General features: G+C 40.1%; 1 protein-coding gene across 1 annotated transcript in view; it reads left to right on the forward strand.

The window, feature by feature from the left end:
- Positions 1-24,162, forward strand: part of lrba (LPS-responsive vesicle trafficking, beach and anchor containing) — a 182,417-nt gene that overhangs the window by 12,247 nt on the left and 146,008 nt on the right. Inside the window, exons 2-12 of the mRNA XM_070827863.1 lie at positions 12,437-12,668; positions 14,252-14,352; positions 15,375-15,470; positions 16,923-17,044; positions 17,834-17,960; positions 18,683-18,802; positions 20,481-20,627; positions 21,182-21,379; positions 22,488-22,621; positions 23,235-23,343; positions 23,732-23,884. Coding sequence (XP_070683964.1) covers positions 12,437-12,668; positions 14,252-14,352; positions 15,375-15,470; positions 16,923-17,044; positions 17,834-17,960; positions 18,683-18,802; positions 20,481-20,627; positions 21,182-21,379; positions 22,488-22,621; positions 23,235-23,343; positions 23,732-23,884 — 1,539 coding nt within the window. The remainder of the gene's footprint in view (positions 1-12,436; positions 12,669-14,251; positions 14,353-15,374; positions 15,471-16,922; positions 17,045-17,833; positions 17,961-18,682; positions 18,803-20,480; positions 20,628-21,181; positions 21,380-22,487; positions 22,622-23,234; positions 23,344-23,731; positions 23,885-24,162) is intronic.

Here is a 24,162-nt window from a genome sequence, read left to right on the forward strand (position 1 = left end):
TTCACTGCACCTGTAAGTCTGTGTTGGTTTTCCAGTGAACAGTGCTGCAAAATCTGGCCCCTGGCCGAACCTAACTGCCGACCCATAGATGGTTCCTCTACCCTTGACCTGCTTTCACACTCTGCATCAGCAACTCATCTGTTGCCAAGGTCTGGCATGCAACCTGTGGGGAATACAGCCAACGCAAGAGATGCAATCCATAAATAAATACAGCGCCATCACATGCAAGGCAGTATTAACTGTTGAAAATGTTCAGGTTCTGTATCTTGGAGAGGATTTCTTATCAGATATTTTAGTTAAACCAAGGCTTTTACATTCAGATTCGATGTAATAACCTCTCTGTCAGATGTGGTCAGTCAGTGCTGCCTGGCTCTCTAAATGGTTTTTTATGCCACATGGTTTCACACTGCAAGTTGACAGGTTTTATTTTCAATGTTGAAAGATCCCCCCCCCCCCCCCCCCCCCCCCCCCCCACAAGTAAAACTTGGCTATAAATCTGTGCTTTGCACCCATTACTATCTGCAATACTGCATCATCTCACTGGCTCACATACCACAAAAGGAAACTCTCTCCTTCCTGAGTGCCATAATAATGCTGCAATGTCGGCAACTAAAACTGTAATTGATCTCAAAGTAGTTTTTGGTGAACACAGAATAGTGATCAAAGGTTTGCTGACTTTTATGATTTAATTTGGTGTCATCCTGAGGTTATCAGTCAGTTTTTTTTATCTGTATCAAGTGAATTGTGCTGTTTCAAACAGAAATGAATAATATTATGTTTATCTGACGTGTGTAACATTTGTCCAGGGACTATAGATAAAACAATAGACTTTTTTCACCAACTTGGGTATGTTTACTGTAATGTTTATGAATATGCATCATCCCTGTTAAATGAACAAGATATTACTTTCCTGAAGTTGTCAAGATGTAATTGATCTACAACAGATTAGGTCTTGTAGTAAACAATTATGATTAATGTAATGATCCTTACAGGTTTGATGTTGAGCATTCTTATTGATTTTCACCATATTATTATTTACAGGGTCCCTCTTGGTGCTTTGAAAATATGTTTTTGTTAAATGTAAAAATTATTGAATAAGTTTGAAGATATATATTAATACAGTACTTGAACAATGTCTTCTTTAAGCATATTCATTTACAGAAAGATATAAGTAAGTTTGATTTGCTGTAATAAGCTCTCTTTGTTTGCACTTTCTTGAAATACCAGTTCTTCAGGAGACAGAGGAGGAGAATGAGGAAAGGTTGTGGAAGGTGGAGGAGTACGCACAGCCTAAATTAATGAACTTGTTTGGGTATGATGGGGGAGTTGAAGGCCATGCAATACACACCCACATATTTGATTATTTGCCAGAACCGCAGAGGAGGCATTTCTCTCTTCCAGTGATGAAGAGGAAGGAAAGTGAACATGCAGTTGAACAGTATTTGAAGATGTCTGTTGATCATTACTTGTCAATAGCAACGTCCATTGGACAACCATTTCCACGATTCTTCTTACCTGTGTGTAGAAACTGTCATCATAAAAGCGCTCTTCAGGATGTAAAAGGAGGTTTCTAACTCAGAGCATACTCTTGAATTGAGAACAGTAAACAGTGGGGCACATGTAAAAGCATTATGTAAAACCTTTTTGGCAGCTACACATCCATTGTGACATCTGTCCCTTTTATTCTGGCTGAGTAATTTGGTAACAGCTCCTCACACTGTAGGCAGTAAGCAGATATTTGGTTTATTAACTGTGCGATCTATGAGTAACATGAAGCGAAGGGAATAGCTGTTTGTTGAGATGTCTGATTAAAACCACAAACTTTCCCAGGGGAAGCCTCTCAAGACCATTTGCGGTTAACACTCAAGTTGATCAGTGGATACCATTAAAACACACACACTGCAACATTTTGGTAGAATGAGCAACCACATTAATCTGACAATATTTGATAAGACAAATGTTCAGTCTTCCTTTAGTCTCTTGGTACTTGCGTAATACTAGAGGAATGTTAAAAAAAGTAGATTTACTGACCCAATCACTCTGCACAAATGCCCATCACAAGTTACAAGTTAGTTTGTTTGGAGTTACTTGTTTTGCCAGACAAAATATTCACATTCTAACAATACTGAACTGAAAATCGTAACATTTTAGATGATGGAACCAGCAAATATTTCAGCATTTTTACTATGTGTTGTCACGAGTGTATGAAATAATAGATAAGCCAACGTTGCATCCTATTTTATAGAATGTGATATTGCTCATCCTGCCATATTCGATGTCAAACAATCATCCAGGAGTCCTTTTTAAGATGTCAAAAGAATGATGCAGTAACCCATAAACCGCACCTGTCACAGCATCAGGCAATGCCATCATACATCGACAGGAGCATCAGACAGGCAGCACCTGGTCACAAGCCGCTGAAAGTAAATGTTAAAAGGCCGAGTGTGCTCATGCTGGAACGGCATTGAGGTTATCAGTTTGGCATTTTGCATCACATATGTTTGACTGAATTATTCCCAAGTCACCCAGGTTCAACTTTAAGTTTTGATGTCCCAGAAGAAACTGCCTCAAATATCTTAAACATCCGAAAACATGGCTTTGTGCCGTCCTGACTGAACCAACAGTTTTGCATCCCCTAGCCCAACAAATCACATACTTTAATGCTCATTCAGTCTATATACTAAACATACACAGATTACCATATTGAGTATTGATGCACATTGTGTTTGTCTGACTGTGTTGGCTGCCATTGGTTTTTGTTCACTTCAGTTTAGTATGAAAATCAACTTTTAGAAACTTACAGTAAAACATGCTTGCTAGACAACCCACATATCTTTTGCCTCCATGCCTGGATCAACATACTAAACCACACTCGCGCCATCAAAATCATTACTCCTCTGTGCTGTATTCAGTATCTTTGGAGATCAGAATTAGGAGATCAGGAAGCCACAGTGACGAAGTTGCATACAAACCACAGGAAGCCAGCTGGAGTGGAACAACTATGTTAGGATATGCTGCAGGCATTTTCCTGGTTCTCCATTCAGGGTTTCCCCCAGGAAAGTGTTTAACTGAAGTGCTAAGCTGCCCAGATCCTGACACAGCTTCTCTTGATGAAATGATTTAGTAGGTAAGGGCCTAAACAGTAGTCGCACTTTTTAAACATATGGCATTTGCTGTGTGAAATAGCATTTCTGCTCCTTTTCACCAAAGGTTAATGTCTTTATATAATAAAAGTTTCATCATGTTAGTGGTTCAGAGGCTGACCTCAGCTATAAAACACTGCGAGAAACCATGTCAGTTCTTTTTCAGCAAATCAGATTGCATATTTTAGGCTTATGGCTAACGTCAGCTTGGGTTGTACATAAACAGTACAGGCTTTTTAGTACAAAATTTCCTTCCACTGCGACTTAACAGAGAGAGACGCCATCTGAAACTGCAAGGAAATTGTATACGAAAAATATTCTAACTCTGACAGATTTTTGTCTATCTTGGAGTGCTGAAGTTCTGTATTAGTTTCAGATAAATACATTTTTGTGCAAAACAAGGAATGTAGATTTTGCCCCCAGATATACTGAAAGCACATTATGAAAGGATCTTTTTAAAGGTGCGAACAGGATGAATGATAACAGCAAGCAAAGCCTCTTTCAGTGTGCATATGGGTAATTTGATTATACTACTACTATTGAAATGACTAATCAAGGTTTGGTCCTTGAAAATTGCATTTCATTCCTCCATGCATCCATCAAAGCTGGCTGGAACTCCTCACTAGTGTTTATCTCTTCTTTTCCTCCTTCACCCCCTGATCCAGCTGCTATTTTTAACATGTTTCACAGAGTCAGCCTTTCTTTTACTGCCACTATGCAAACTAAAATCGGAGGCGTTGCTGTGTCAAACAATGAAATTCTCTGTTTACCTCATGATCAAATCACCTCTTTCCATGCGTGTTGTCTGACAGTCGCCTCACATTAACAGAGAAAACATATCCGGCATGAATTTGATTAATACTGGACATCTTGTTCCAAACAGAGACCACACAAATATTTTCTGAAGCAGAAACTCATGCAGTCAACAGATCTTTTGCATTTATTCATTTCATTTTGAACATTTAAGTTTTCCAGAACAACTTAGAGCAACTATGGTTGTCTACATCTGGAATTAAGACTGCCCTAAAGCCTGGACTCTGATGTCTAATGAGGACCATTTCCTGACAAACCTTTTCCTTTTGTTGACAATGGCAGCCACCCTGCAACTTAACTTAGATTGCCAGACAGATGGTGCGAGTGTTAAAGAGCTCTGCTATACACCTTTTAATGTAAATGTAATGTTCGCTCATACTTTTCTTCTTTTTTAATTGGTCAAAATCTAGGCTCTCGTTGGTTCAAAAAGTCATCCAAGTGCATGCATGTACTTGTGTTTATGTATGTGGTAGATGGCACCACTTGAGAGCCATGCGTGATGAATACATGACAAACTCTTGCTAGAGATTACATTACACTCCCCCTGCTCCTGGTTAGAATTGAGGAATAAAACTAAGTACAGTTTATCAGAAATTATAAGTTATACTTTGGAGGATGGTAGCATAAGTAGGGAGCTTAAACAGGAATGCTGACATACTTGTAATATCATCACACAAGGATGGAACAGCCTGGCCATAGAAGGATGGATGGTGTCATTTTGATGTAATCTAAATCCTCTGTCTTCCATCTGGATGAAATTACTTTAGGACCTAATTATATAGTTGCTCTCCTTTTTTCTTGTTTGTCTTGTCAACAACACAATACTGCATATGATATAATGCAGGATAAATATTGTGTGGTTACATGAAAGAATTCGATGCCACTTATATCGATGTATTGTCTAATTTCTACTGTTTTCTGCATGTTGTACTAGACCTGTGTTCTTAGGCAAATGAATGGAATAACAAAGGAAATTATGTGTTGGTCAGACTACTGCTGAGGCATTATCACATTTATTGTAGTATAAAAATTACTGTCAGCCATTGTTTAAAGCCAAAGCTCGGCTGGTTGCCCGTCTGAAGATATTCTTAGAAATCCAGCTGTTAAAATATCTCTCTCCACCTTGCCGTACCCCTGCTCTCTGTCTCATAGTGTGTCTCATAGTGTAAGGAAGGCACTGATGAGAGAGAATGTACTCAGCAGTGTCAGATGGTACATTTTTTTTAATTGAAAATAAATTAAATGAGTAAAAACCCAAGAATATTCTAGCAATTTGAACTTAACTATATCCATTTGTAAATAAATCTCAATGTTTGCTTCCAACACAAAAACAGTGTTTGGTTCCACTTCTCTAAAATATTAATGAAGTGCATTTGGAATAACAGCTTAAATATAAAGTGAGTGAGTCAGATAAGATAGCAGTCATTGAATGGGTGTATGCCATGGTCACTGCATGCATAATTGTCCCCTCTTTACCTTCTCCTCCTGCTTTGACAAATGTAGAGTGGCAAGCTCATCCACCAGGCAGGATGTTGGTGTGATGTTTTGTGAATTTATTAAACAACAGAAGCCACATAACCAGACAGCACAACTGTCAGTAATCAATGATTATTCTTTGGTTCTTTGGTGTGGTTGTCTGTTAAAAGGTAGCATCAAGGGAGTGTGTGTGAGTTGTGTAGAGAGCAGTACTGGGCAGCATCATGAGATAACAATGTATCATGATAGAAGCCAGTGTTTTTCTGTTGAATGCTTTTGCAAATGAAAAACCATAGCAGATATTACATAAAGTTACGTTGGCAAAAACTATGTTGTGAGGGTTTACAAATAAATGGAAACATTGCCAAACCACCAAAACACCACAATATTGTCGTCCTCTTAAGCGTGTGCTACACTCTACGTTGACTTGTATCTAGAGACATCATGCCTCATTTAGCTTGCAGTCTCTGCCCTTGCCTACTGTGTAGGATGCATTTGTTTACACTGGAAGTTGGTGGACTTCCATTTCCTGCTGACACATTACTGGCTGGTGAAAGGAGGTTGGTAGACACCATTCCTCCATACTTTTTTATCCAAGCAATCCCCCGTTCGCTTTTCACGTTAGAGACCCTTTAAAAGAAAATTGGCTCAGACACTGCATGTTCCATGTGGCTGAATTTAAAAACAGTCATGTAGTGAAAATGCCTTCAACTGATATCTTTAGAAATATTTAGCTTTATATTCAAAGAAAATAATAGACGATTTGTTAAATGAAACACTGAACTAGAGACACTCCTGAACACCTATGAGCTCAGGAGATGCATCATGCTCATTACTGCCATTACGTTTAGAAAGATTTTCCCAATTCTGTGCTGATCTTGCATACATCTGAAGCGCTGCTTATTTTAAGGACCTTTTTATGAATGTTTTATAATCAGACATACATTTTGCCTCACTATTTCCTCTCATCTATTCCACCAGAAGCTCATTCCCTCATATCGGCGCTAGCACTAGAGGGATTTGAGTGGGACAGATTATTTGGTTGACCTCCCTATCTGTTGGAACCATTTCAACGTCTCACATCAGCAGCGAAGAGAGCAGGATTATAAGATGTTGTCATATCACGAATCATGTTTTGGGTCACTGTGATGGATGTTTCGGTTTTGGTGGTGTGGAAGCGGGGGGGGAATCTCATGGAAGTATAAGCCAAACTGCCTGTGGTTTGACAAGAGAGCTCGTTAAAAGAAATCCAGTTAGAAGAGCTGTTGAAAAAGTAGGCCAGTGATGCGTGGTGAAAACATGGTCACTCTGAGAGCCCATTTTTGGAGTATTTTGTTGCCTTTATTTGTTTTAAAATGGATTGGAGACCACAGTGAAGCTGGGCTGGTACAATACATACGCTGGCATTTACAGTCCTCTTGTTAAGGGCTTATTTAACATGGCCTTCAAATGACATTTGCATATATTTTTTTTCAACAACACAATCAAGCATAGGATCATTCAGATCTTCCCCTAGACTTGTCCTCACGTCTAGCACAAACAAATTGACAGATGATATCAAGTGATACATGTACTGTGTCCTGATTGTTCGGAGCAATTCAAAGCCTGATATAAACCATCCGACAAGCTAGAGACATGCTAGACGAGAGCACAGATTTGTCACGGGCACTCTTCCATTATCTGTGTCTGCTGTCGTCTCCTGCAGGCAAATGACTTTATATCCAAATGATTTCACCCATAGAATGAATTGCAATTTCATTAGGGAGAGCACTGAAGGACGGACATCAACATAGACACACACATGCACAATGAATAGAGGGGCTCATAACCCTGCAGCCTTGGCTTGGCAGCATCACTGTTTCTGCCTGTTACTTTTAGCTGGGTAATTTCCTCCTCTTTGGTACAAAATGGCTGTCATTTGTTGCTTTCTCTCATCTTCAGCATCACATGACTGCCTAATGACTTAGAAGTATGTTTTTTTTTTTTTTTTTATCCTAGACCTCAAATAGCTCTGCTCTTTTAGTAAACCTTTACCAGTTCTATTCTCTGCTCACTGCCAGAACATGTGGTCTCAGTGGTTTCTAGTAAGGCTGGAAATGATTTACACTGCAGTCATAATCTTTATATAAATACGCACTTTAAATATATGCCTTTTGATAATGCTACTCCTGATATCCATTAAGTTGTTGCCCTAGTTTTCAGCTTGTTTTGGAGACTTTCGCAAAATAAAATGTGAATCACTCCAGGGTATCTCCATACGAATATATTCATGAGAATGTTACAAGGTCAGCACCACTAACTCTAATACATCACCCTCCGTACCAGGTGCATCCTGTGGTGTGTTTTTTTTTTTTTTTTTTTAATCAGCGGAAGGTTAAAAGAGACGGGGTGACCTGCAACAAGAGGTCCCCGTGTTAACGCAAATATTTTAACATGGGGGTCCTGGTGGCTACATACACCTTCAATACCTTCCCTCTTGTACTCTTTATTTTTCTGGGATTTTGAGTTAAATCGATGCATTAAATGGTGAGTAAGACATGAATGTTCTGTCTACAGCAGAATAAGCAGAAATGTGTACAGCTAGGTCAAGGTCTATCCAAAGTGAGCCTTTTCCATCGCAGCCAACCTTTTTTTGCAACATTTTATCTTTTTATCATTTTGTGCCTTTCTGGTCAGGTTTTTAAAGTGCAAATTGAAAATGTGCATAAAAATGTAGATGTAAACGTATTGACAACAATTTTACCTCAAAGCTTCATTATGCAGCTCATGTTTTCTCTCTTTTGTTCTGATTAGGTTGTTTTACATGTAGTAGAAATATTAACCTCATGTCAGACATTGTCGTTGTTGACACTACTATTTTAAATCTTAGCTTTCTAAGAATCCTAATGCCATAATTCGTTTGACGATCAAGTAGCCTGAAATACAAGCTTAGTTCAGCCAATAGATATGAATTCATGTTGTGGCGTACCATTTAGCCTTGCCATCCTCCAATGTTGTTCTCCATGGAGACCATAGAAGCCTGTTTGTGCTTTGTGCTACGGCCCAGTGGCTGCTTGGCTGCTCAGCCATGATTAATTCAGGCAGGCCTCTGGGGAGAACAGCCAGGCTAGGTTACCCAGCCAGGGATCTGGTGTCTAGCTGCCATAAAGACATTGGCTTTATGGCAGTTTTAGCTGCAGAGCCCTCCTTGGCTGTAGCTGAGGCTGTTGCTGGCAACCTTTCACACCTGTTCCTGAAATAGAGCAATGTAAATGATTGAAGTGAACAATTTAAGAAATTGAAATATTGTAAACCTCTTTGCCATGCACCAATAAACACATTAAATGTTCTCACTGTGCAAAAGGGAATTGCAGTTTGTTTTTGGTTTAAATCAAGGTTAAAAGTATCGCAGTCGATTAATGGAAGCATAATTCACTCTGTTCATAATGTAAGGGATTCTGAATGTTTATTGCTATATTTTGTACTCAGTACCAACATGGAGATAACCAGCTGCTGTGTGGTTGCTGTGTGTGTTGGATTTTACCTTTTTTGAACACAGGGTAAAAAAAAAAGATGATTGTCAGCCACTTCAGACAGTCTCTTTGTTTGGAGTGGCAGAGTTTTTAAGAACAGTCTTGTGAATTGCAGACTATTAAGCTTGTCACAAGGACTTTTTAAATCCCAGCTGATGTGGAAACACATTCCGTAACGACAGATAATGTCATATTTCACAGGTCTTTATTTGGCTTTTAGTCATTAAATAACTGACACGCTAGCAGATTACAGCCCTAGTTCTATTGTCAGTGAATTCCTCCTCTCCAGTCAGCTCGGCTACCAGTCTTTCATAAGACGTTAAAATTACATATGAGGTGGTAGAATTGTGAGTCACTGATGCTTGGGTTTTCACTAATTATGACTTTCATCATCATTATGATCCACTTGTTTTTGCTTTAGATAAATACTTTTCTAAAATATTGACCAATATCCATCATGGGTTGAAACTGCTTATTTTGTCTGATCAGCAGTCAAACTCCCCTCAAAAGGATTCAGTTTAGAATTGATAAAAATGAAAATATGACAAAATCCATGAACTTTAGAATCGGTAAGCAACAATTTATGGGCACTGTTTATTGGCACTCACTAGAATAACATCGCTTTGCCATTAATTAACATTAAGAGGCGACAAGTGACTGGTGGGGCTAAGATTGACTCTCCACAAACACACCGTGAGATAATTTGGCATGGTAAGTGTTCCATTTGTCTGGAACCTTTTGTGAACCTTTGTGACTGTAGGGAGTGACAAATCGGGTCTAAAATCAGCCCTGTTACCCCTGCGTGTGTGCCAGGTGTATGTCACTGCAATGTGGCACTCAGTCTTCAGCCTCATATTTGTTCTCCTTCCCCTCGGTCAACTGACTTTGATGGATGGATGACTCGCACACAGTGTCAGTCTCATAAATCAACTGGTACTGTGGCAAAATGGCAACCAGCATCCATTAATGGCTGACCTGGCTGCAATCAGAGGCATCTACCCCCGTACCCACAAGTTACTCTGTAGAGAGCTGCGTGATTCATCAATGACTTGCTAAGAGACAAAAAAGGGAAGAAGACAGGTTGCCAGTTAGGCTTTAAGAGATGCATGTGTTATCATAAGTGTTAGCTTGTTGCCCTAACAGATGGCTACTGGATATTTTTGATGAAAATATTTTGCCCATTCCCCCCCCCCCCCCCCCCCCCCCCCCCCCCAAAAAAAATAGATCGATATAGAGTTTTTGCTTGTACCGTGTATTGCTTTTGGTCTGTATATACTACTTTTTTTTATTTTTTTAAGCACTTTACAAATCGCTGACTTAAAGGTTTGAGGCATCCAAATTACAAAAGCATATATTTTCTCGCTTACTTTTATCCATACAGATAGTTAATTTGGTTTGAGATGTCAACATCTGGGTCTCCACCAATACAACTGAGATGACAGAAATTGTGTTCGTGTTATTCACAGCAGCTACTGCCACAACACACTTAAAAATTCTCTGCATCTCCATTTTTCTGTGGTGGCAGCAACAATCTCAGATATGGTAATTTGGGTGCTTTTGTTTTTTATGCTGACTAAAACATGAAACCTCTAAATAAACCTCATAGAGCCTCAATTTTTAGATGAACATTTGCTGTCACTTAGTGCTGAAATTATTCATCTTATTAAAAGATTTTGGGTAATTTGGGGTTCAGGACTATTTGGAGGTCCTAGAAGGAAAAAATCACATTCAGATCTGGGGTCTTGTGATGGGTATTTTTCAGAATTCTGATACATTTATTGATTTTTGTTCTTCAGTTAGTAAGCTGACACTGTGGGCAGGATTGTTGTGACAAGCACAACAGCTAAAAATGAATTACTACATTTTGGCACTTTAAATTGTTAATATTCGTAATATATGGCAGCATACAGTATTTTACACTGAATCATAAAAAATGGGCCTTGTGCATTTGGAGATTTTGAGAAAAGGTGATGGATAGCGTCATTGTTTTAATGTTGATACTTGACATGAAAAAATAATTAGATATCTGTGAGAGAAGGTTAAAGGGACAACAGGTGAGGTGTGTGTCTGTGTTATCGTCACCTTATCCCCTGTTTTTAAGGATGTTTCTGCTGCAGTGTTATTCCAGTTTCCCCTCCCTACACACACACACACACACACACACACACACACACACACACACACACACACACACACACACACACACACACACACACACACACACACACACTCTGAATCCGACCTCACTCATTTTAATGGGACAGTTTCCATTACCTGCACCAAATCATGCTGTTTTCACATCTAGCCTCTCTAATGGCCGAATACAACTATCACACGTTCATTTTTTTTTTATCCAGTCACACCTCCTTGATTCTTAACATGACGGTCTCAGTAACAATATTAATTTGACATCAACGTGGTTATTTTCCTTATCTTTTTCTATTAGGCAGGGTTCAATAATAAAAATGTCATCACAACTATTAAGAGGTGACAAATTATGACATTTATAGCTCATACAATTTATTTCCACACACAAAGAACATTACTCCTCTGCAATGAGACAAGCATTCTACCTCTCCACCTCCTGGATAAGCTTTAGCTGGAGATCACTACCAAGGCTGACTAACATGGTGGGATGCATTTATTTTCTTTCTTTCTTGCTACCATGAATAGCACTTTATCTTTTTGATTCAAAATACAGGCTTTTGTAACTGGCTCTGAAAGAAAATGTGTTAATTCTGTTCTCTCAACACACAATGAAACATTCCTGAGTGTAAATGATGTACAAATGTTCTGAAAAACCATACCATCACCCTTAAAGTACTACACAATGGTAGCCACTGATGTTTTAATATAGATTTTAAGATGAGGTTAACATGACTGTACTCTCTCACTGCACATTCTCTTTTATGTCATAAGTGAAAATTAATTGCAGCCCAGGTCTGTGTCTGCCAGGCGGTGTCAGATGCTGTTAGTATTCCAAGGTCTCCCACAGGAACAAAAGACCTCTGAATTCACTTTTCACTACTTTGTGTCTGTCTGGATGTCTCGGTTCGTTTCACTGACATTGCTTTTTGTTTGATATTTTTGTACTCTGGGTTAATCACAGTGTCTGAAGGCTAGCTATAAACAGTTGAATCTACTGTCAAACAAACGGACGTGCAGATAGACTGACAGAGAGCTGTGTTTCTCCCCTGACCTTTAATCCACTTGGCTAGCAGCAGCCCTGATGCATGTTTAATCATCTGTTCAGGAGTGTGCGCACACATAATAATGGAATAACGTACTGTATGTATGCCGTTTGAAGCTCTTGGTTATGTGTAGTTGTTGATAAAAGATGAATTAATTCAAGATTGGGCTTTTTTAAAAAATTGCTTTTATTTACTCAATAACTGACTGAAACGGAACACTTTCTCTTTCATTCATTGTATCCCTCTTATCTCTCTCTCTCTCCCACTCCATCCCTCACCTCTCTCTTTGTGTCTCCTCCAGCTGGTTGGCGGACAGTTCGACCTGGAGATGAACTTCATCATCCAGGAACCCGAAAGCATTGTGTGCATGGTGGAGCTGTTGGACAACTGTGAGCCCACCTGTCAGGCAGAGGTCTGGAGCATCTTCACCGCCATCCTCAAGAAAAGTGTCCGCAACCTGCAGGCATGCACTGATGTGGGACTCATCCAGCAAGTGCTGCAGCGTATATCCACCACTGACAGCATGATCGCAGGTACTGAGAGCAGCACCTTGTGGAAAAAGTGCTCTCTTTATTGTCTTTGATTGGGGGCATAGGACATGATTTTTTTATGTCTTTGCAAAGTAATCAAACTCATCTTAAACCATTTATTTTCATTTAAAGTAATAAAGAAAAGGAAAAGGCATAAATACCACCTTCAGGAATCAAGTATTGCAAATAAAGAAACTAAGTCTTACCCTTTCTTTTGGACTTGTCTTGTATACAAAAACCTCTTGGTTACGTCCTCCATTGTTGCATACACTGTGATGTATTGCAGCGAATGAGGAGATCATCATCTTGTAGAGTCTCCCCTGAGTCTCAGCCTAGTCTGTAGCCCATCTGCAAATTAGTTTGAATTAATCCTACAGTGTTCGGCTCAGTGAACTTTTGCCAGTAACGCTGGCCTAGAGGGTTTGTGCAGTCAAGTGAGGCTGATACAGCCCAGCAGTAACTAGGCGGCTGAAAAGATTTCATAAACAAGTTAACAGATAAAGATTTGTAGTGCAGTGAATATTACTTTAACTATTACTTTCAAAGTAGACTCATATAACTGGTATACATTACTTTTTATTGATTGACATTCACAGATTGAAGTGCTTCATATATTAAGCTCCTTTGCTTTTTAAGCTCAATGACTTCATCCTATTTGTTGCACTTACTCTGTAGTAGATTGTCAGATGTGTCCTCCTCTCTTCAGATAATTTTCTGAAATAAGTGATTGTGTTGGACAGAAGCGGACAGCTGGGCTGTAATACTTATGTGAAAAAAGCCTGCCACATGTAGCTGCCACTCATCCTTATTTTGAGGATTAGACCAAGGATGTGTATGTGCACACTAGTCATAGACCTGTCATACCATGCCTCATCATTAGTCAGTAATAACTAATGAAAACAGGCTGCACAGTAGCTGGAACTCCCAGAGTGTCCTCTCTATTTTAAGTCTCCTGTTTTTTAACTTGTGTCTTGCTCACCCTACTTTTCTTAGCTGCTTAGCTCCAGGTAGCTGTGGCATCACTGTAATATTAAGATGATCAAAATGTCAATAAAGATTGGAAACTAATTAAAATCTGGGACTCCTTGGGTAGGTTATTATATCCTGTCAGTCTTTCTGTTTTAAAATGGGACTGCAGGACTTTTACATATAAATTAACATCCGCTGCATTCAAGCCCTTGCCAAACAAGCTCACACAGTGCTGCTTAAGCCCATCACTGCCAGGTAAATCTCACGTGAGGCTTTTTACATCAACCAGCAAAGACTGATTTTCCAGACCTGAAGGGTGGGAGCAACCGTTGTAGGCTACGGTAATAATAGGACTATGGCAGAGCCCATGGAGCCCCCAAGTGTCTAAGAAAAGTTTGTGCTTCTTCAGACAAAAAGGAAACTTATCATTCAGAGAGAGGATCACAGTCAATAAAAGAAAGTGTCAGCGGCAATGATGCAGGTATACATCACAAGCTTGTGTCGATAGTGTTTGTATAGTTACTCTCACTGCCATAATGTGGAGACTAAAAAATTTGGCATTGCAAGTTTACCTGCCGCGTTTAACCCATGCATGTGTGTGTGTGTCTGTCTTGCAGACCTACTGGTGGACATGTTGGGCGTGCTCGCCAGCTACAGCATCACAGTAAAAGAGCTGAAGCTTTTCTTCAGCAAGCTGCAAGGGGAGAGAGGCCAGTGGGTGAGTCAGAGTCATGCCACGGTGATCTGTCTTGGTTGTCTGGAACCAGTGTGAGGAATGTGCAAGCAACTCTTGAACTGCTGCCATCCCACAGGCCAATGCTCTCATCACATAGACAAGATAAATCATGTGAAACCAGACTACTATTCTTCAGCGGTCTTGGATCCTGAGTAGCTGTACATTATTGATATTAGGATGTTCATGAAAAAGGCTCAATACCAACCAAACAATTTTAGCTTCGGAACATGATGAACTCGAGAGTGTAAGTGATGTTAGACTTAGCTGTTCCACACTTAAAGACCATTAGTTTTCTGAAATAGACTGTCTGAGCTGAATGAGGCTCTAAGCGAATAGCCAAAGTGAACTTAAGATGTATGATACATGTTGAGAAGACAAGTCACTACATCCAGGCAGAACCAGTGGCACATGAGGGGAGACAGATGAAGCGAGGATGAGAAGCAGAGTAACCCATTGATCACTGACTCTAATCAAGTTGTCAAGAAAATAGGGCAAGTTGCTTTCATGCTTCTAAATTTCACCTCACTCTCCCTTTTTTTAAGCAACTCTTGCAACCACCCTGTCTTCATTTCATTTTTGTGAAATATCCAGGGAGACGGGGTGGATGAATTGAGTGCAGAACTCTTAATTATCAAGTGCTATTGAAATTTATAATCCACAGCCTTGTTGAAAGTTGTAAAAATCCATAGGAATTCTAATCACTTACACTGACCCAGCTCTAATATCTTAATTCTGTGTGTTAGAGCGACATGGATGCACTGTAGTGCACAATACTTCTACACAAAAATCATGAAATAAATGAGGGTACTGAATTCTCAGTGTGAGGTAGTAGAATAAACAGAACCAAAGCTGTGTGTGCTTTTACTCATTTGTGGCTGCATACATGAATTCTAAGTGTGTAACTAGCGTTCATATGCTTTTGTGTGCATCCGTATGCCTGTTTGGACATCAACACTACCAGTTATCTAAAATGATCCTTGTGTGTTTTCATGTTCTTTCCTCAGCCTCGTCATGCAGTGAAGCTTTTGTCAGTACTGAAGTACATGGCTCACAGGAATGGCCCTGACTCCTTCTTCAGCTTTCCAGGGAAAAATGCAGCTGTGAGTATACTACAAAATGTCAACCACTGCACCACAGAGTGAAAAAAAATTATCCCTGTAAGTTTGTTGACACACCGACGATGAGCTGACTGGCATGAACTTTGAGGTTAATTGTCGGTTTGCTGAGACTTCTCCCTAGATATTAATGCAAAAACTGGTGAGCTCCCACAATGTGAAACCCCGAAAACTTACAATAATCTTGTTTTCATTAATCTTATAAAGAAATATTCCAGACTGAGAGGGGTAAAGAGAGGCCTTCAGATATTACATGATGATTTCTTATAAATCCTTTCATGTGAACCAGCCATTCACTGACCCATGCAACTTTGTCTGACTGATAAGCTTTACACTTTCACTCAGTTATTTTCTAGTCTCGAAGGCTATTGTACTCTTGCTGAAATGTTCTAAAGTATCTAGAAATGGAGCAGTGTCCAAGTGCACGCTTTTTGATGAAACTGCAGCACGATAGGTCTACAAAGCGTGCCTGACTAAATTAATCATGTCGTGGCTGTTGCTATTCAGCTTTGGAGTATTCAAATGATGCTCTGAGAATTTGGCTTGCCATTTCCCTGCACATTAGTTTATCAAAGACCTCTGCTTCCTTGTTCCTTGTCATCAGTATCAGGAAAAAAATCCGGCGGCACACTCGTGTCCTTTCTTTAGATACCATTTCTTTAGATGGTAAGGGGTAATGCCCTACACAGTGTCCATTATCAGGAATTAATGGATGACAGGGAGGCTGCCTGTCGATCAGAATCGACTATTCATCCATACCATGGTATAAGCAGCGTAATTGGACACAATAAAATACATTACAGGGAAAGACCTTATCTATATTCGTTTAGAAGTCATTACAATTTTAAGTTTCTTTTTGACTGTTTTCTATTGTAACATGAAGATAAATGAACATTTCATTAGATCAAGTGTGAATCTTATCCCTTCTTGTGTGTAAATCTGTCTCACTGAATTTGTAGTCTATGTTAGGCCCCTTATATAGTGTGTATGTGTGGGGTTGCCTGCTTCTTTATGCAGCCCTCCATCGCCATGGTGATGATGCTTAAGTCTGCCTTGGGTGTTTTGGTCTGATTTGGTTGATCTGAACTCTATTAGTACTTGTTTGTGTTTGTCAGCATGGTGTTTGAAAAGGGCACATGCACTTTCCTCTTCCTGTTCTGTCCTGTTAATGAGATAGGAAGGCCTGGGAGGACACACACATGCACACACACAAAATGTTGTTAAGAAATGCTATTTGTTTTTGTTTACTTGATATTTCTTTGCCCAAACACTTGTGGCCTCGTGATATGAATTTCGCTACTTTCAGACAGATTTACTGTACAACAGCTACAACAGCTTTTTGTTCATTTTAAAATGCTCAATGTGACCTTTAATTCCACAGCTGGACAGGACTCCTTTCATCCTCTGTTTTCTTCTGTTATTTCTTGTCCCTAACAGGCTATAGCTCTGCCCCCTATAGCAAAATGGCCATACCAGAATGGGTTTACATTCCACACATGGCTCCGCATGGATCCTCTCAACAACATCAATGTAGACAAAGACAAGCCTTACCTGTACTGGTAGGTGAACCCAGTAAACCTTTACTGTTTTTTTGGCATTTAGATTTTTAACTGTGTTTGAACATACTATATAGAGAATGCAGAAATAGCAAGGAAGGGAAGGGGTGCACATTTGTAGTATCAATAATAAAAAGAGAGGGGAATAGCATGAAAGGTGGTGTTACATACACAATTTAGATGTAATGTACCTGTGCAAGTGTGAATATATACATGTGTTTATGTCACCGGTAAAACCAAGATGTATATTATATGCATTTGAATCCCCAAAACATAGAAGTGCAGCCTCCAGCCTCACAGAAAAACAGTTCAGTTCGCCCTTCATTTTTCCTGTCCCCTCAGCTTTTGCTTCCTCTCTGAGGGCCTAGCAAATCAAGCCTTCTGATCATCTTCTTTTTGCCCAATAATTAATTTCTGTCAAAAATCAAATTTATACAACAGGGATCTGTTTGGGATTCTATGAAAATGATAACCAAGCCAACAAGCTGCTTGAGAGACTCTGCAATAAAAGCTCTTTATCCCTTTGCCCTTTTTAAAAACAGATTAATTCACTAAATCACACACTGGGGCCACATCTCGCCGGGACAGGGAGAATGATGGGAAGAGTCTGTGAAGTTGACAAATGATTGTTTGCTATTTTTATCCTTTTGATACCCTTTTAAAGTGTTTATTTGACGTATTGTAGACTATAACCCATGTTGCCCTTGAATGAAGTCAGCATGAAAGTGTGTAGCCATCTCACTCACTCACGAAAGCTATGTCTGTTTGTATTTTCCCTGAATTTCTGTTCAGTTTCCGCACCAGTAAAGGCATGGGTTACTCTGCACACTTTGTGGGTGGCTGTTTGATAGTGACCTCATTAAAATCCAAGGGGAAAGGATTCCAGCACTGTGTAAAGTACGACTTCAAACCACAGAAGGTATGAAAGGAACAAAAGCTAAGCAGAATCCAGGTGCTTGTTTGTAAGCAAATCCTTGAAATGTCTCTGTAAATAGATCACAGAAATCACATGACAGCATACACATAATCAATCACATGCACACACAAACACACGTGTGCACACAATAAAGCTAGACCTTGCTGTAAGAAAGAACTGTCATGTCTTACCTGACTCCGGGGAGAAGCCAAACGAAAAAAAAGAGGAATGAGGCCGATGGGAGGGAAAGATTATCCAATAGTCTCAGTCCCTTCCAGGCACAGCACACGCTGAAGACCGTTGCAGCCAGAAAGATGCTTTGCCTGTGGACAATTTGAAACATCCACCTCCTTCCCCTGGGCATGAAGCCACCACCTTACCTCAATAAACCTCATGAGGACTCAGAACTCATTTTAGTTGATTTTTCACTCTATTTTTAATGCGTCTTTTTTTCACGTCTGGAGGAAACCATAATAACCTATTTCACTGTAGTACCACTGGTAACCTATTTCACTGGTTGTAAGGCAGAGGAGAAAGCCAGAAATCAAAGTAGGTGGGATTGTAGCTCGAGGGGACTGACTCCTGAAATGTGATGGAATCAGGCTAATTGAGATGAACATTCTCACCATATGCAGACTGATCGATATCTTGTTGTGTGTGATTAACACTTCACATATGCAGTGACACTTTCCCATTGTGAGAGTCTGCTTCTGTTTTTGTTGCAGTGGTACATGGTGACTCTTGTTCACATCTACAACCGCTGGAAAAACAGCGAAATTAGCTGCTATGTGAACGGGGAACTGGCTTCCTTTGGAGACATAGCCTGGTTTGTCAACACCAGTGACGTAAGTAGCAACAATTTGAAACATGTGTTGCTGGTTGGACATCAACCAGTATGGGGCACCACAAATTCCTGGTTTCTATCTGAATTTCTGAACAAATTTTCATGCATAATTGGTGACAGTAGTAGTTTGACATTTTGGAAATTGTATAGGAATAGTATCAGTCTTCTGGAAAGCTTACAAGCATATTTCCCAAAACATCAAACTATTCCTTTTTGAATTCAGATTGAGATTCAGATAAGTTAAATATCCCCAAGAGACAATTTAGTTGTAGCTCTTGCAGTACATTCATCCATACGTACAACAGACAAGCAATACATTAATAATTTAGACAAGGAAAGCATATTAAGTACAAGGGACAGAAGGAGGGACAAGTTACAATAAGTAAAAACCTAAAAAAAAATACCCATAAGCATAAAGATAAGACAATATATCATACAATTCCTCTAAAATAACAGTAATTTAAAATGGATGTTTAAAAAAGATCTGTGTTCAGCAGCTTAATGGCATAAAGGACTTAGAGTATCGATTAGTTCTCCTAAAGGGCACATTATAACGTCGGCCTGAACCCATCAGAGAGAATTCGGCGAAAGAATGTGATCTGGTTGGCAAATCCATTTTTTTTCTTTCTCAGCCACCAGTTCCTCCCAAATTGTGCCCAAGTCCTTCTGCTTTATTTCAGTAATCTTGGAGCACACTTTGACTACATTATTCAGATAAACATTTCTTTCTGTCACCGGCAACCTGTTAAACCAGCAGAGAAAGGAAAAGGTTAAAAAGCTTTCAATAAAAGAATGGTTAAAGTTACACAAAATTGTATGTTTGGCAATCAGTTCTGTGTTTACATCAAAATTATGCTGTGAGTCAAACACAGTGCCAAGATAGTCAAGGCCACTGTTGTATTAGCAAACCACAATGTGACTGCACAAACTGCCTGGAAGGATTTTATATTCACAATTCAGCCTGTTGTTTTATATATGTCTACATCAGGGTTAGGAATGTGGGTGCACGCCACAGATTTACTGTCAAATATCAATTTCAGAACCAGATATTACTGCAGGGGTGTGTACAAAAAACCGAAAAGTAAACCTCCTTTCTATGACCTTCCCGCTCACAGATGCATCTAATCTCAGCCCTTGCTTTTAGAGGGCTTTGGGGTGAAACCATTCTCTCCATCTCTTAGCATGGATAGTATAGTGGAAAATGACTACATGTACACACCTCGCACCTCTCACACACGGCGGTATCAACTCTTTCGTAGTCCCCAGGGTAGATCTCTGGCATGCTGAGATATGAGATTCTTAAATCAAATTTGTTAGGAATGAAAATGCCTCCACAGTTCAGTAAAATCCTTCAGTTGTGTCTCTAGATGTGTCTGCATGTCAGAAAGCAAATTAGCAACTTTATTGAGATGCGGCCTCATCGCTCTCAACACTTCTGCTTATGCTTTACTGACCATGACCAGATGAAGATGGAACACTATCATATTGGCAACAGTATGCTTATAGTCTGAGGGTGTGCGTTGCCATTTATAGCAAATATTAACATGAATATGCCTTTTCTCTCTGTTCTTTCTGGCTATTTTTGGACTTGCTTATCCTTTCTTCCTTCCTTCTTTTCTACCTCACTTATCTCTCCCTCCTCCACTAATTGTTTTTTCCCTTTTTGCTTCCTGCTGCAGACGTTTGACAAGTGTTTCCTGGGTTCGTCTGAGACGGCGGATGCCAACCGTGTGTTCTGTGGACAGATGGGGGCCGTTTACCTGTTTGGAGAGGCTCTCAGTGCTGCTCAGATCCTGGCTATCTATCAGCTGGGTCCGGGTTACCAGGTTGGAAGGCATAGAAACTCAGATGTCTGTGCGATAGTTAGAGTTAATGAAGACCTATAACAACCAGGCAAATGATTCGTCATTATGATTAGAATTACTTTCAAAAGCTGAAGTCTGTGATGTTTTTAAAGTTCATTACCATTTTCATGCCAAATGATGGAGCATCCTAAGACACAATAACGAGAAAATTTCCCCTGATTCATCCACCAGCATACAATAAAAATAAAAAACAAAACAAAAACAGAAAAAGGTTGCCAGAGAAGCATATAATTGTCCATGCATGCCAAGATATGCTGCATCTCCAGTGCCCATAATCACCAAGACGGTGGTTGGAACTGTTTGTACATTGTGTCCGCATTTGGCACTTACTTTTGTAAGTCATTACATAATCTAAGGGGCTGACCCTTTTGATATTTTGTAATTTGGACACTGGAAAAATATGATACTAGTCGTGGAACAAAATGATACTATTTGTTTGTCTGTGTCTTTATTGGTACATGATTGTATTATGCTCTTCCATTAAATGTCTCTCCCTTCTACTTCCCTCTCCTCAGGGCACCTTCAAGTACAAGGCTGAAAGTGACTTACTGTTTGCAGAGCATCATAAGACCTTGCTGTATGATGGCAAGCTGTCCTCTAGTATTGCCTTCACTTATAACCCGCGCGCCACAGATGCCCAGCTCTGCCTTGAGTCCTCCCCCAAGGACAACGCCTCCATTTTTGTCCATTCACCCCATGCACTCATGTTGCAGGTAATTATGCCTTTAATGTTAGATTTTGCAAAGGGGGAATGGAGAGTTGAGTTTAAGTTGATATTGCTAGAATTGCCAGTATTTAGATTTAACCTGAAGTCACCATGCTGACATTAAAGCAATGTCGGTGCAAATTCATTCACCACCTGTTAGCCTGCTCTTTCCCTCCCACTGTTCCATATGTACCATTCTTTACTCTTTCTTTCTTCCTCTGCGATAATGAAAGGGGCCCAGTTGGCATATTTTCATTTTAATAGCCTCATTAGGGCAGAGGTGCAAATATGTTGTGCTAACCAGACTTCTGCAGCTGCTGAAAAATGCCATCCTGGTGCTCCAATTATGGAATTAGCCTTCTCTTGGACTGAGATGTAGTTTGGAACTACATACAAATAGTTATGCATTTCTCCTGTTAGATGCATGGGGTGAACTTTGTAGAAGTTTCAATGTGACAAATAGACACACACACACACACACACACACACACACACACACACACCCACACACCATATACAATACTGTTTTGTCACTCATGTTGAGTTTTCTTCTCACAAGCACTAATTGAATTTTCTCTCATGCCCTCTCATCAAAGAAAATGCTTTGTTTCCTTTGTGAGGGACAATTTTGCAGCCACACAAACATCCTCAACTCCTTCAACTGCACACACACACACACACACACACACACACACACACACACACACACACACTCACAGAGTGTGAAATATGAATGAATATGTGACCTATATTTTCTGCTCTACTATGCTATGCTTAGATTTTCCAATCCTATAGAAAGGAAAAAGTTTTGCAATCCACTGTTGGTGTTGCAACATACAACAACACAGACACCAGCTAATGAAACCAGGACTGCCAATCATTTAAAGAAAACAATATCAATTTTCCCTCATTCTCTGTTGTCAGCATGTTTAAGTCACAAGTCAGTAGTTCAGTTGTGATTATGAAACTACTTGCAAATACTTTCAAATATGTCAAGACATAGGGCTAATTTACTGCACATCACTGTCATTATCTGCACAAATATCTGTGTGACCCACATGCAAATGCTGGTCATGGTGCATGTTAAATGTGGCCTCGTGTGCTTGTTTTGGTAGGACGTGAAGGCCGTGGTGACTCACTCAGTCCAGAGTGGAATACACTCTATCGGAGGCGTGCAGGTCCTCTTCCCTCTGTTTGCACAGCTGGATTATTGCCAGCCCTCCAGCAACGAGCTGGACACTTCTGTCTGGTAATCACACACACACACACACACACTCTTAATTTTATTCATGAGGGAATATTATTATTTAGTAAAGAGGCATTCCCCTAATTTTACACATTAAGTTTACTCATCATGAGGACATTATGGAGATGCAATATGAAATTGCTGAAATGCGCCTTTAAACGCACCAATTTAGAAATATGGATAATTGTAGAATAATTAGGTGTTTGAGACATGAGAATCCATATTTTAAAGTATTTAGTGATACTGAAGGTCTCCTCTTGGCAGTGCTAAGTTTTTAAAAGCAGTTGGTTTTACATTTTCAACTTTTGATGTAATGCTAAGCTTGAAAGCTGGGAGGCCATCTTGCTTATAAATTGCAACGTTGTTGTATGTGCTCCCCTGAGGGTAATGCAAACTAGAATCTGTCCTCCTAACACAATGGGGACACGACACCCTCATTCAATCACATTTCATGTAGGATATGCCCTTCACAGTCAGGGCTTTGTCAGCAGCTTACATAGATTATTGTTGTCACTGTGTAACTCACGCTCTCTCTCTTTATCTTTGTCACTGTCTGTCTCTGTCTGTCTCTGTCTGTCTGTCCGTCTGTCCGTCTGCCTGTCTGTCAACCTCTTAGCTGCACTTTGCTATCCTTTGTGATGGAGCTCTTGAGGAACTCAGTGGCTATGCAAGAGCAGGTCCTGGCCTGCAAAGGCTTTCTCGTCATTGGCTACACTTTGGAGAAGGTGAGACACACAAATTGGCTTAGATGGCAAATATATTCACAAGAGAACCATCCTCCCATACCACTAGCTGCAAATAACAAGACATAGGACTGATCTTGATTCCCTTAACGCCACAAATACACTAACATAAGCACACACCAACACTTAATGTGAGACAGAGTTTGTTTTCCCCTCAGCTGTATTTAGAGGTCACAGCTGGCTTGTGTGCTTGTTAGGCAGAAGAGGAGCTCCTGCTCATCTTTCTCTGCATGTGTCCTTTTCCTTTCCTGTCTGTGTTGTTGTACCTCATTCACCTCCTCTCCGCCTTCCACGTCCTTCACTGACATATCATCCTCTTCTTTCTTCACCTCCTTTGGTGGCACTTTCTGTCTCCCTGTCTGTGCTCCAGTCTTCCAAGGTGCATGTGACGCGGCCTGTCCTGGACATTGTGCTGGCCTTTTCCAGATACCTTAGCAACTTGCAGAATGGCATCTTGCTGCTCAAGCAGCTGTGTGACCACATTATGTTCAACCCTGCCATCTGGATCCATGCCCCTGCCAAGGTAACCAGAATACACACATACACACGGCAGCAAAGTCTTTTGCATATGGGCACTTTTGTAAAGATTAAGATATACCTATAGACATGAGGATAGAACACACATGCGGACCAGCACAGTCATAATCACCCTCTCCTGCTCTGTACGGCCCTGCCCTACTTTTTATTTTCAGTGTTTCAGAGTTCAGCTGAAAGTTCAAGGTTATCCCTCCACCTGTGACTCAGTGACTACTATTTAAATGAGAATGGCTTGCCTACAAGCCTTAGGGGCTTAGCAGCCTC

The sequence above is a fragment of the Pempheris klunzingeri genome, chromosome 3, assembly GCF_042242105.1.
Source record: "Pempheris klunzingeri isolate RE-2024b chromosome 3, fPemKlu1.hap1, whole genome shotgun sequence".
Taxonomy (NCBI): domain Eukaryota; kingdom Metazoa; phylum Chordata; class Actinopteri; order Acropomatiformes; family Pempheridae; genus Pempheris; species Pempheris klunzingeri.